Genomic DNA, 11947 nt, shown 5'->3' on the forward strand with positions numbered 1-11947 from the left:
TCCTCATAGGGCCCATCTTCCCCACCGCTGCTCCTCTATGAAGCTCCCCAATACATCTGGGCTTTTCCAGACTATTCACTTCAAAAAATGTCATGATGTCCTGCAACTGCTGTAGTGCTGGACACAGCACAGCATCCTTATCTCCCATTTCTGCTCAGGAGCTTTGCTGGCTGCAGGGCTGCGCTCCACTCAGCCTTTCAGAGGCTCCCCAGCAGAAATCCCCAACTCTGCAGGGTCTCCCTCTTCACTTGTGCAGGCATGGTGTTTAACTGGTTTCTAATCAGTTCAGCATTTGCTGGCTTCATTTTTAAATCAATCTCATTGCTTAATCAAAACATCAGGCAGGACCGAGCCCAGTGTCCCATGGAAGCCAGAGTGAGGTCAGAGTGCTGCCTTCTCCTGGCATGGAGAGCTGAGGGGCATCCCTCTGGCAGGGAGTCCCCCCCTTTGCATAGTCAGGCTCCCTGCCTGCCCCCTGCCCAGACCCACAGAGCTGCAGAAGCACCAGGAAGATGTAGCTTTATTCTCATGGGTCTGAGTTTGATGGGAAGTGTCCATCCAGCCACAGCTCTCCTGCCTTCCCCAGTGCTGAGGTTACTGAAGTGATGGAGAAGGGGTGGAGAGAGAGGCAGAGGAAGAAGCCAGGGAAGGAGAAATGAAATAATGCAATATCTGCTAAAATGCCACCCTCAAAGTAATATACCAAAGCCTAGGTGCAAGCAGAAAACTCTTGACAGCATTAGGCTAGAAAGATGGAAGCTTTTCTTTCCTGAAGTGCTTTCATATCTAAATATTTTCTTCCAAACTCTGGCATTTTCCAAATGTTGACTGTCCTAAATTAGCATTACGCATCAGCTCACTTGTTTTCTAGAAGAGGAAAGGCAGGGAACACTGCATCTGGACCTCAGCTGGTTCAAGAAAGCTAAGACTGGTATTAATGAGTTGTTAATATTTTGAAAGAAGATCTGTTAGGCTGGAGAGCAAAATCCTTGAGGATCCATATAAGGACTGATCACCTATATTTTTCACTGGCAAACAGCACAGGAAAGCAGGGTGCCTTGGTGACCTTTGCTAACGAGTCAAAATCAGGAGGGTTTGGAAATACAGAAGAGTAAAGAAACCTTGAAGGCAGGAGAGGTGGACATTGGCTGGAATGCAGGGAGATGAGGGGTTGCCAGCAGGAATTGCTGCTGCAGGCAGGGAGCTCCTTGGCATGCAGAGACCAGGAAAAGGAGGGAGACATTGCTGCAGCATGAAAAGGGTAGATCTGACATGAAAATCTACGGGGCAAAATGTTTCAGCAAAAATACTCACAAAGGACAGTAACAGGGCAGCAGTGGACCACAGCTGGACTCCAGGAGACATTTTCAGATATGGCACGTGAGACATGGGTTTTAATAGGGAGGAGACAGAGAGGGTGGTAGGAGAACAGGGACCTGACTGTGGCTGCTGTAACCTGCTGGGACAGGGGAAGATGGTGCCCCACAAATAACCTGGGGGGACAGGAGGAAAAGGACTCCCATGTCAATAGCAGGGTTGGCTCGGCAGCACTAGTTGCTTGTAGCCTGGGCCTATGGAGGGAATCATGCAGGGCACTGATCCAAAAGATCCCTTTTTAAATTTTTCTCCTTGTCTTTCCCCCTTCCCTGCCCACATAGATAATGAATTGCACTTGTGCTTGGTCAGCTCAGGAGCAGTTCTGAACAGTGGCACTGATTTTTCTGTCCTCCTGTCACTGCTACATCTCCACTCTGAAGATCCCAGCAAGCACAGGACTGGTCTTGCAAACCCCAACACCTCCACTACCTTGAGATGCTTTTAAGAACAAGACTACTGCTTTTTGCACCAACAGACCAGTTGCCTGTGCAAAATCTGGAGGCAAAGAGGTGCTTGAGCTAACACATACCACCCGAGTGCCCCAAAGCTTTGCTTGATTATAGTCAACTATTCCCACAGCCCGGCATCCAGGCAGGGTATGCTGCACGTCACCCACCTTCTGCACCTGCAAACCCCCTTTCTCAGACATAAATGGGGTGCACTAGTGGCAGAAGAGAGCTCTAAATTACAGGTGGGTGGGGGGCTGCTCCGCACGGGCTTTACAGCCCCCCAGCCTCTGCATTTCACTCATCTTTTAATTTCCATCTTTGCTGAGGTTAGTGCTTTTAAGCACTCATTTGTGAGGGAGTTCAGGTGGCACCTGAGCTAGACCTCACTCCACACATGCAAAGGAAGAGACACATTGGCCAGTGCGTTAACCATGCAGTGCAGACCAGCTGGGGCCACCTCAAATTCATCTCCCACCACCAGCTCAATGTGAGCACAGCAAGACAGGTATTAGTCAAGGGCTACAGTTTCCACCCCATTTAAATTCTGCTCAGCCACAAACTACATCAGTAAATAAGGAAAAGTCACGATTTAAGCGGTGCCAACTCACAGAGACCCACCACAACCCTACTGTCATCAAGGGAGAAAGAAATGTAAGAGCACCTGTAAAACCCCTCAGAGGAACAAGTATTATTTTCCTACCTACCCAGCTAAGGGCACAAAAGATATCTTGCCTAGATCTCTTCACTAGGGCTCCTCAAAAATGTCTTGCAAGGGGGTGCTGGAGGATGAGGGAGGATAGCCTAAGGCCAGCACGCAGAAGAGATTCATCCTGCAAGCAGACCCCAGCATGAAGCATACAATACTCCCAGTTTGGGGAGAGTCAGGTGATGGTAAGGAGAAGCCAACCCTCCACCCCGCAGAGCGCCAGGTACCTCCCACTGCAGATACTCCCCCAGGCTCTCCTGATGTCCACCTGCCTGCAGCAGCAGCTGGCAGCCACATACCATGATGTGCCATGCCAATGGATGCCGTGGCCACTGCCCTGCTGCCAGACTTGGTCTGCCTCAGCCTCAGGGACACCCAAATATGGCTTGTGTTAGCACCCACAGTCAGAAAACCCGCTGTCCCTGCTCCTTCCCTCAGCTCAGCCAAAGGACATGCTCCAGGGGTCTCATGTCCTCCTTCATAGCTGCTGCTGCAGCCACCACTGCTGTCAAAAGTAGCTATCTCCAGCCTCCAACAGTTTGGAGACACAGGTAATCATTCTGGAGTAATTACTAGCTTACTCCCTTGGAGGAGTTCGGTGGTGAGAAGCCACTGGCAGCTAATTACTCCAATTACTTCCTGACACACAGAGCCCAGGTGCCCAGGGCTCTCTGCAGCAGCATACAGCACTGCTTGGCAGCTCCTGGCTCTCACATGCCTTCATGCCCGGGGCACCTGCTGCCCCTGATCCCTTCCTCTGGGACCACACAGGGTATGCTGGGGTGGATGGGTGGTGCTGAGAACCCACTGGCACCAACAACAAGAAGCTAAATGGTTTCTTAGGAGATGCCCCTCTGGCTCACTGTTGCCCTACCATGTAGCTCAGGCCCAAGAATGCAACAGGACAACCCTTGGCACCCCTTTCTCCTGAAGGCTGATATCTAGGAAAGCTCCACAGGGCTTCCTAGCAGAGTCACCATCAGCCTCCTAGGCAGCAGGGGGGGCCTATGTCAGGAGCAGTACTGGGCTGCAGCAGCCACTGAGAGGTCCCAGACATGTTGAAGAAGGAACAAGTTATTTGCAAGAAAGACTGGGGACAAGTAGGGACCCACAACATGCAGTATTGTATCTCAACCCTTAACAAGGTCATCAAAGCTCCTGACACCTTTGCAAAGACCTGATGGTAACAGAGACAAGACTCAGCCCTGATGTTAGACCCAGCCTCAGAGGCTGACTGTGTAGGTGCAGGGCTCAAGATGCTGTCCCCTCACACCTGTAGGGTGCTCTGACTCCTAGAAGCTCTCTAGCAAGTAAGAGCAGGTATTGCACTTGTCACCACCCCTCTCAGGGATGGTAGGAAGCGCCCGATGCCCTACAGCTCAGTCCCACACAGCCATGCTGGCAGACACCGCAGGGGAGCTCACACACTAAGATGAGGCTTTTTGGAGACCTCCAGCAGAGCCTGAGCAGTCAGAGACCCCCACAGCCCTGCACCCCAAGATGCTGGCAGGTCAGAGGTGCAAAGACCCAGTTTCAGCCTCCCAGCCCACTTCAGGGCAGGACCACCTACTGACACCTCAGGCATTGCCACCACATCCCTGCCATCACACAGAGCTGTGTGCACTGTGTCAAACCAGCCTTGCATCCAAGCTGGGAGACAAGTCCTGGCATCTCACCAGAGAGATCATAGCTCCTGCCAGGCATTCAGAGCACCACCAAGCAGATAAACCCCACCAGGTCCCAGGAAGCAGAAGACAACCTTCATAGGAACAGGGATTGAGGTGTGTGTAGGCTTTCCCTATCCACAAGCCAGTTTTAGCAAGCAGACAGACAGAGAGGTGAAAGCCTTGCCAAAAACAAAAACCAACCAACAAAAAAAAAAAAAAAAAACCACAACAAACCAAAAAAAACACACAACAAAAAAACCCCACCCACAACAGAAAAAACAAAACAAACCAAACAAACAAATCACATAGGCAGGAGCAACACACTGCACAGGATGAGGAATGGAAGAGTCTTTATTGCTTTGGTTTCTTACAAGTGAGATACATGCATCTAAGCTTGCTGCAAGGAGACACCTACATTGTGTTCTGCTTGCAGCACAGTGCAGGGGATGCAGGGACACTGGGTACGTGAGGTTTGGCCTCTGCCTTCTCCCAGGCACAAGGGAAGAGAGACCCTAGGAAAGTAAGGCAGCTGCCAGCTGTGAGAAAGTAAATGATTGTGTGAAAGGTTATTGCTACAAGACCAGAAACATCAGGGACAGCTTCTCCAGAGCCTGCAGGGGACACCAGCTTCTTGCTTAGCATTCTCAGCAGGCAGACTACAGCAGGGACACAAGTCCCCTCCTCTACCAGCCTCTGCTCCCTCTAAGGAAGATCAGGGCAGCCAGAGGCTGGTATTAAGAGGCAGAAAGCCAAGGTGGCATCAGTGCTGACCCCAAGTGAAGCTTTTATTCTCCTTAGCTGGGAAGAACCCAGATCAAAGATGCTCCTCCTGTACAGCTGAGCACTCCCCAAGCCCCTCCTCACCAGCAGCAGAGCCAGCGCTGCTCTGCTCACCAAGGGGATGCTGGGCACCTCCATGCTTGTCCTGCACTTCCACATTACTCATTCAAGCAAGCGCCTGGGGCAGAGACACCTTCACACCCTCCATCTCAAGAGGCCTGGCAGCATCCCATGACACTGGCACAGTACTGCCTCCCTTGCTCACCCTCCGAGCAGAGGCAACAACACCCGGCCCCGGCCCCCTCCTCCGGGGCAGCTCAGTGTCGTCTTCTTCCACTCCTTCCATCTCCAGGAATGGGCACTGCAAAGACACTCCCATCCCTGATTGAACCACACACAAAAGAAAGCCAGAGACTAGGAACAAAACAAAACCAAACTGGAACAAAAGAGCAGGGCCCTAGCCTGGGCACCCCACTAGAGAACCAAAGGGCACATCAGCAGAGCTATAGCCAAGCCAGCTGGCAACCGGCGCTCAGGCATCCACAAGCGTCAGCCCATCATGCAGGGCACGCTTCCACATGTAGTAGGTGGAACGGGCTGTGAGCGGGAACCGAGCACTGAACTCTTTGTAGGTGGGGAATGTCTTCGACTCGAAGCGCTGCTGCAGGAACAGCTTGGCCTGTGCCTTGAACTGGGCAGTGGCGATCACATCCATCACAAACATCCGGCTGTTGGCTCTCTCCGACACGGCATAGCCTGAAATGGTGGTGTTGTATGGCATGGCTGGCACTGGCTTATCTAGGCGCTTGGTGGCTACCTCCATGTGGCACTGGGGCTTGAGGGCTGGCTCTGCTCTCAGAGGCACGGTGGAAGTCACCCGGTTCAATGGCTGGACAGAGCTGGTCCAGCGCAGGCAATGCTGCCCAGTGGCATGGCTACTGCCCTTCCAAAACCAGTAGGCTGTGGAGGAGAGAGATGGGTAGCGCAGGCGGTATTTGCAGAATGGCAGCCGCCATTGCTGGACCTGCCTCCTGGCCACATCTCGCAGCTGCTTTCTCCAGCACAGGGAGGGCTTTAGCTGCAGGAGACTCCTGGGTGCTGGCCGGTCTCCATTCAGCCTCTTCCTAACAGGCACGCTGCTTGGCTTCAACTGCAGGAACGGCTTTCCAGTCACTAGAGGTTTCTGGTTATCCAAGGGAGTCTGGGGAGGTTTGAAGTTGGGGTTCTCCTTGATTGCTTTTCTTCGCCAGTTGTAGTAAGTGGACCTGGAAATGCCAGGGAAGCTGCGCTTGAAGCATCTGTAAGGCACCAGAGTGTTCATAGAAATGCATTTCTCCAGGTAGGACTTGGCTCCTTGCATGAAGATTCCTGCTTGGATGGGGTCTAGGGAAGGGCTTGGGGGTCTTAAGCTCCCCTGTGAATTCACTAGCTCATCCACATCAGCTTTTTTTGGGACATCCCTGTGGAGCTCCTGCAACCCGTGGGCCTCAGCCAGAGCAGAGGCATCACCATTGACCATGCTCTGCATCTCATGCTTCCAGGCATAGTATGTGGACCGGGAGATTTCTGGAAACATTTGTCGAAAGTGCTGGAGGGGGATTATATTGCCCTCCTGGAAGCAGGACTGAAGGAAGTGTTTAGCTGCAAACCTGGCAGCCGCTTTCTGCCGGTGTTCACGAGACTGGCGCTTCCAGCGGTAGAAGGTGCTCTTGGTAATGTTGTACCGGTCTCGCAGATTGGAGTAGGTCAGCTGGGGGTCACTGTTCAGCAGCTCAAGGGTCTTCATGGGCTGGACAGGAGGCTCTGGTGAAGGCATTGTGGGTTCTAGCTCCTCCAGGCCAACCACGGCCACAAAATACTGCGCTTTGAAGACCTGCCGGGAGAGCTGCTGCCCTGACCACATAATGTGGAGCGTGGAGGTTCGTGGGCCACACTTCCTGGGCCGAATGAGCCGGTTGAAATAGGGCCGGATCTTCAAGTTGCTCATGGGGTAGATGGAGTAGATGTTACACTGCAGTACTGAGGCAAGAGCATAGACATGCCACATGTTGGCAAAGGTGCCAGGAAAACAGGTAGCTTTGATATCAGCATCAAAGATGGCTTCCAGGATAGTCATGGGCAGGCTGGTCATCTCCGGGGTCTCCTCAGTGCAGAGGGAGTAGCGGGCAGCCTGCAGCATCACCTTGGAGTCAATCATGCCATTCAAGTAGTATTGCTTGTGCAGCAGCATCTCCACCACTGTACGCACCTGCAGCTCCAGGCTGAGGCTGGGGTTGCCCCACAGCAGCACGCTGGCAGCCTCAAAGAGGCGGTTCCCCTCACCTTTGCAAACCAGAGGCAGCATGTTACTGGGGGCATCCTCAGGATAGAGGCTCCTGGCTACCCGGTCAACCTCCAGCTCCTCTTGGAACTGCCTCCCACAATAGCCAGGCAGGGAGAAAGATGACAGGGTCCTCTCTGCCTCCAGCGCAGCACTGGTGAGGCCCTCCAGACCAAAGCATTCCGTGGCTTCCTGCAGCTCCTGCAGCACAGACTGCACCAGCTGGTGCCGCTGGATCATCCTGAAGGATGGCAAAAAGAAAGAAGTCACTGGAGATGAAGACCGTGCATGCTCCACATTGCCAGAGGCCTGGCCTCCAGGACCAGCTCTTGCCCAAAGGAGAGAACATGGGAAGAGAGTAGAGGAAAGGCCACTGCTCGCCCCTCCACCCACACTCCCAAAGACAAAGGAAGAAGCCTGGGTCCCCACAGGCAGACCTGGGACTAGGACAAGGGTTCATCTTGCTCTCCAGTGACCTCCTGTGGGCAGCACACATGGCAAACAGCCTCCAGAGACATTTATCCTGGTGAAACTAAGGAGTGACTGCATCCATTGGGATAGGAAGCCAGGTCATCTCCCACCCCTGCATGTCTGGCTCTGCACCCAGCCTCACCCCTACACCCATCTCTCTCATCAGTAGCTCCATCCCTTTCATTTTACTGCCATGCTACAAGCGTCCAGAGAGGAGAGAGCCTCAAAGGGGAAATATTTGTTATCCCTGCAGGAAGGGAGCTGTAACAGCATGTAACTGCATGGGTGTGTGGAGGGACCTGGCTCAAGGCATTCAAGCCCAACAGAACAAGGGCAAGGACCTTGCCCCATCCCTCAGAGCAGGACACTGCAGCTCCACCCACTAAATGCACCAAAAACCACTGTCACAGAACCTGGGATGGGAGGAAGAGCCAGAGGCAGCACAAGCCACAGTTACTGCTGTCTGAGCTGACACTAGATGTCACTTGCTGCTCAGCAGACACACAACAGCAGCCTGGGAGAAGCGGAAAAAGGAGGGCTTCTCCTAAACTAGATCTGAAGCAGGAGGCAACTCCTAAGTGCAGACAGAGCATGGGCACTGGGTGGGTAGCTCAGAGGCTATGTGGAGCCCTCTTCCCTGCCCAAGCCCATCTCTGTCCTGTTCCACCCTCCACATGCCAGTTCCCACTCAGGCGATCCAAATGGTCAGATCTGCATCCCCCCCCGTCAGTTTTATGACACCTACACTGCTTTGCCCCCACCACTCCAGGAGCTTTCATGATTACTACACAGTCCTCACCCCATGATCCAGCTCCAGCAGTGCAACCCTCTTCGGCACCTTTTTTGCCACCAACTGGCTCAGTCTCTCCATCTTGAACCAGTTTTCTCCCAGGGACCACAACACTTCACTCAACTAGAGAATCCAGTAGCCTTCATTTTTTTATTCACATACCACCCCCAACACATAGGGCATCACTTGGCAGTCTGCTCAACACACATTCCAGCTGGAGCCCATCTTCTCAGGTATCACTACACACAGCTCTGTGGGGAGATGGGGAAACAGCAGAGCCAGGCCGGAAAAGCAGCAAATCTGCAGTAAAGCATATGTCCTGTCTGACCTCTTCCCATTCTCAGCCCTGCACCCTGCTGCAGATGAGGTTATTACTGCTGTAGCTTCTACAGCCCCTGGCCATGACCAAACAACAAACAAAATGAGGTGCCACAGACTCACACAGCTGCATCCTGGCTACTTCACCACAGGGAGTCTCTGTGCTGCTGCCCCTTGCCTTTAATCAGGCCACTGCTAGTCACCAAATCCATTCCCTTTCTCTGCTCCAAGTTCCTCCACACTCTCCCGCATGTTGGAGGCCAAGGCCCTCTTACAGCTGTTCCCACAGCTGTGGAACATCAGGTATCGGAGACAAACACAAGAGAATGCACACAGCTGTGAAGCAGTGGAGATAAAATTATCCTAAAATGCTGGTCTGAGCAAGCATGGGGTTATACCTTCATGTCAGGTCTGTATTGTTTTTCTCCTGGACGTTTGTAAAATAGTACAGAAGTTTAAAGAAATTTTAACTAAGCCTGTGGTGAGCAACATGTGCTCAAGGAACTGAGGCAAAGGCATCCCTCAGGAAAGCTGCAGGGCTGGCAGAGCCCAATTCCTCAATCTCCATGACCTGCCAAGCCATTTCAGGGCCAGCCACCTACCCCTGCGGCAACCACTGCCTCCCCTTTCAGTCCCCACAGCCCAGCTGAGCACTCACCCATCAGCAGAGCCAGGAAAGGCAAAACAAGCTTTTCCCTGGAGGGGGTGAGGAGCTGACACAAGCTAGGGAGCATCAGCAACAACCCTGATCTTTATGGCCCGGTGGGAATTTCCCACCCCCTTATAGCTTAGGAGAAGATGGAGGGCAAGAGGGAGAGCTGGAGACACAGGATTTAATCCTTTCCTTCAGCATTAACCTCACTTGCAGCTCTTGCTGCCCAGAGCAACAGGACGTTGAAGGCAAATCCTAAGGCAAAACCCTCAGCTAAAGCAGTACACATGAGCTCCTGTGGCAGGATGGAGAGAGGCTCAGATAAGCCAGAAGCAGAAGTCAGCCAAGCTGGGGGCTTGAGTTCATCACCACAACAAACCCAGTAGCTCTGAACACGGAGGACCTGCTGCAAAGTGAACATTTTTCCCCACACACCCCCAGCAAAGACAGCTGAATACAACAGACAAGTGCTCTCTAAATTGCCTCAGCACCAAGAGAGCTCTTCACCTCTGATAAAGGAGACTTTACCTAACCTAGCTGCTTTTGCATTGTAACAGATAAGCAAGCACTTGCAGATCACGTTCCCTCACCTAAACTGATAGGTTGGTGGCATCCAGTAGTGCAAGTTCCCCAAGCCAGCCCCAAAAACGCAGCAGTAATCCAGGAGTCCTCAGTCCCTGCTGTACTGACTGCTCAGGGCTGCCAGCAACTTGCAGGAGCAGCGGTGTCCATGCACCCCAGCCCAACTGGGTTAGTTAGGTGGCTCACTTCCCAGGCCCAGCTGCAGGCTCAGGACACCCTGGCCATAAAGGCTCCCAAGCAAGAAAAGGTTTGAACCACCATAACTGCACAACAGAAGCAGTAATCTGAAGGAGCTATCTAGGCTAGAAATATCATACCAGAAATCCCAGGAATGGTTCTGGAGGGTTAGCAGTGCTGGCAGCCCAAGCAGCAGGCTTTACTGATTTGCCAACACCCACATCTCCCAAGCCCAGAAATGGAGCAACACTCACCTGGAAAGAGAAAAGCCACAGACCCATTTTAATTTAGGCCAAAGCACTGCAGCTGCGCCTCGTTTCAGCTGCCAGGGGGCAGGGACACTGACTGCCCGAGTGGAAGCCGCGCCTGACAGCCGCCTCCAGCTCCGTCCACCCGCGGCCAACCCGCGGCCACTTGTGCCTCTCCCAAACGCGGCGGAGACACCTCCGTGCGACCCCTCGAGACGGGGACAGCCCTGCGACCCGGGTGGGAACACGGGCTGCCGCTCCCCTCTCCCGGGAGACAAAGGGACGAACAGCCCCGGGGCGGAGGAGAGGTCGCCGATGCCTGAGCAGCCGCTAAGCAGCCACCGAGGTCAGGGCGACATGGGGCGCCCGGCCGCCGGGGGAAGGTACCCGCCGCGGCGGGGCAGCCCGCGGGGTCAGGGTTAGCGAGGGACGGCAAGGAACCGCGACCCCGACGGCGTGCAGCCTAGCTCCACACTCACCTGACTCCAGAAATCACACCCCACCCGGCCCCTCGGCCGCCCCGCACCTTTAAGGGCGGCGGCAGGAAGCGGCGCGGACCCGCCGCCGCCGCCCCGGTGCCAGCCCCGTAGTGACCCCCGAGAGCGGGCGGCCGCGTGCGGCGCCGGGCCGGGCCAAGCCAAGCCAAGCCGGGCCGGGCCGCCCCTCCCCGCCTGCCCCCTCCTTCCCCTCCCCCGCCAGGAAGCGGGCCATCCCCGCGGCCCCGGCCCAGATGAAAGCGGAGCGGGCCGGGGGTCACTTCCAAAGCTAAAGTGATAATGGCCATTGTCCCGCTGCCGCCGCGCTTAAAGGGCCCGCCGTCTCCGCCGCTCTGCCCTGCTGCGCCCCGGCACCCTGCCACCCCACAGCATCCCCCTGCCCCACACCCCTCCCGAGCCTGCAGCCCTACGGTAGGCGACAGAGCCCACTGGAGCCGCGGGGTGGGAGCTGGGTGATAGTGTGGGGCACCCCTCATGTCCCACGGGGAGCAGGCAGGTGCCAAGTGGGTGTCACTGCAACCCACGAGATTGGCACAGCCCGTGTGCATGTCTGCCCCCTCTCCCCACTCGCTCTTGCTGAGGCCACGATCTTTCCTCCACACCACCCTAAGTGACTCCTGTGTTCCCCCCACCAATGAAACTCTGCTGGCACTCTCGATCTCATAAGGGTGATGAAGCTCAGCTGTGCTGCCCTTCAAAACCTCCTCTGCAGGAGCCACATAAATGATGGCAGGTTTTCCCTGCCCTCGGCTCTGGGCAGCTCCCAGATGGGCTTGCATCTGCCTGCCCATGCCTGAGCCCTCTGTTGAGCAGCCTTCCTCCTTGCTATCTATGTTCCACTGTCTCCTCAGCCTAATCTCACTGCTGAGGTCCCCCTCCTTAACTCCCGCTCGCACAATGGATTCATCTCATC

At 54.5% G+C, this 11947-nt stretch overlaps 1 protein-coding gene across 3 annotated transcripts; it reads right to left on the minus strand.

Annotated features, from left to right (window-relative positions):
- Nucleotides 1-4532: 4532 nt before the first annotated feature.
- On the minus strand, nucleotides 4533-11646 carry VRTN (vertebrae development associated). 3 transcript variants are annotated; one of them, XM_013366940.3, is made up of 2 exons: nucleotides 11017-11646; nucleotides 4533-7540 (listed from the first exon to the last, which is right to left on the minus strand). In XM_013366940.3, exons 1-2 carry the CDS (start codon nucleotides 11580-11582, stop codon nucleotides 5512-5514), a joined length of 2595 nt encoding a protein of 864 aa, XP_013222394.2. In that variant the 5' UTR covers nucleotides 11583-11646; the 3' UTR covers nucleotides 4533-5511. The 3 variants fall into 3 exon arrangements, with proteins under 3 accessions (XP_013222394.2, XP_064920019.1, XP_064920018.1); XM_065063947.1 differs by lacking the exon at nucleotides 11017-11646 and adding an exon at nucleotides 10544-10993; XM_065063946.1 differs by lacking the exon at nucleotides 11017-11646 and adding an exon at nucleotides 10121-10993.
- Between the last annotated feature and the right edge of the window lie 301 nt (nucleotides 11647-11947).

Source organism: Columba livia, chromosome 5 (assembly GCF_036013475.1).
Source record: "Columba livia isolate bColLiv1 breed racing homer chromosome 5, bColLiv1.pat.W.v2, whole genome shotgun sequence".
Taxonomy (NCBI): Eukaryota; Metazoa; Chordata; class Aves; order Columbiformes; family Columbidae; genus Columba; species Columba livia.

Coding starts and splice junctions, on each gene's coding strand:
- VRTN (XM_013366940.3), bottom strand. CDS start 11,582: ATGCACACGGGCTGTGCCAATCTCGTGGGTTGCAGTGACACCCACTTG. Junction 7,541..11,016: donor GGTGTGATTTCTGGAGTCAG/GTGAGTGTGGAG, acceptor GCCATCCTTCAG/GATGATCCAGCGGCACCAGC.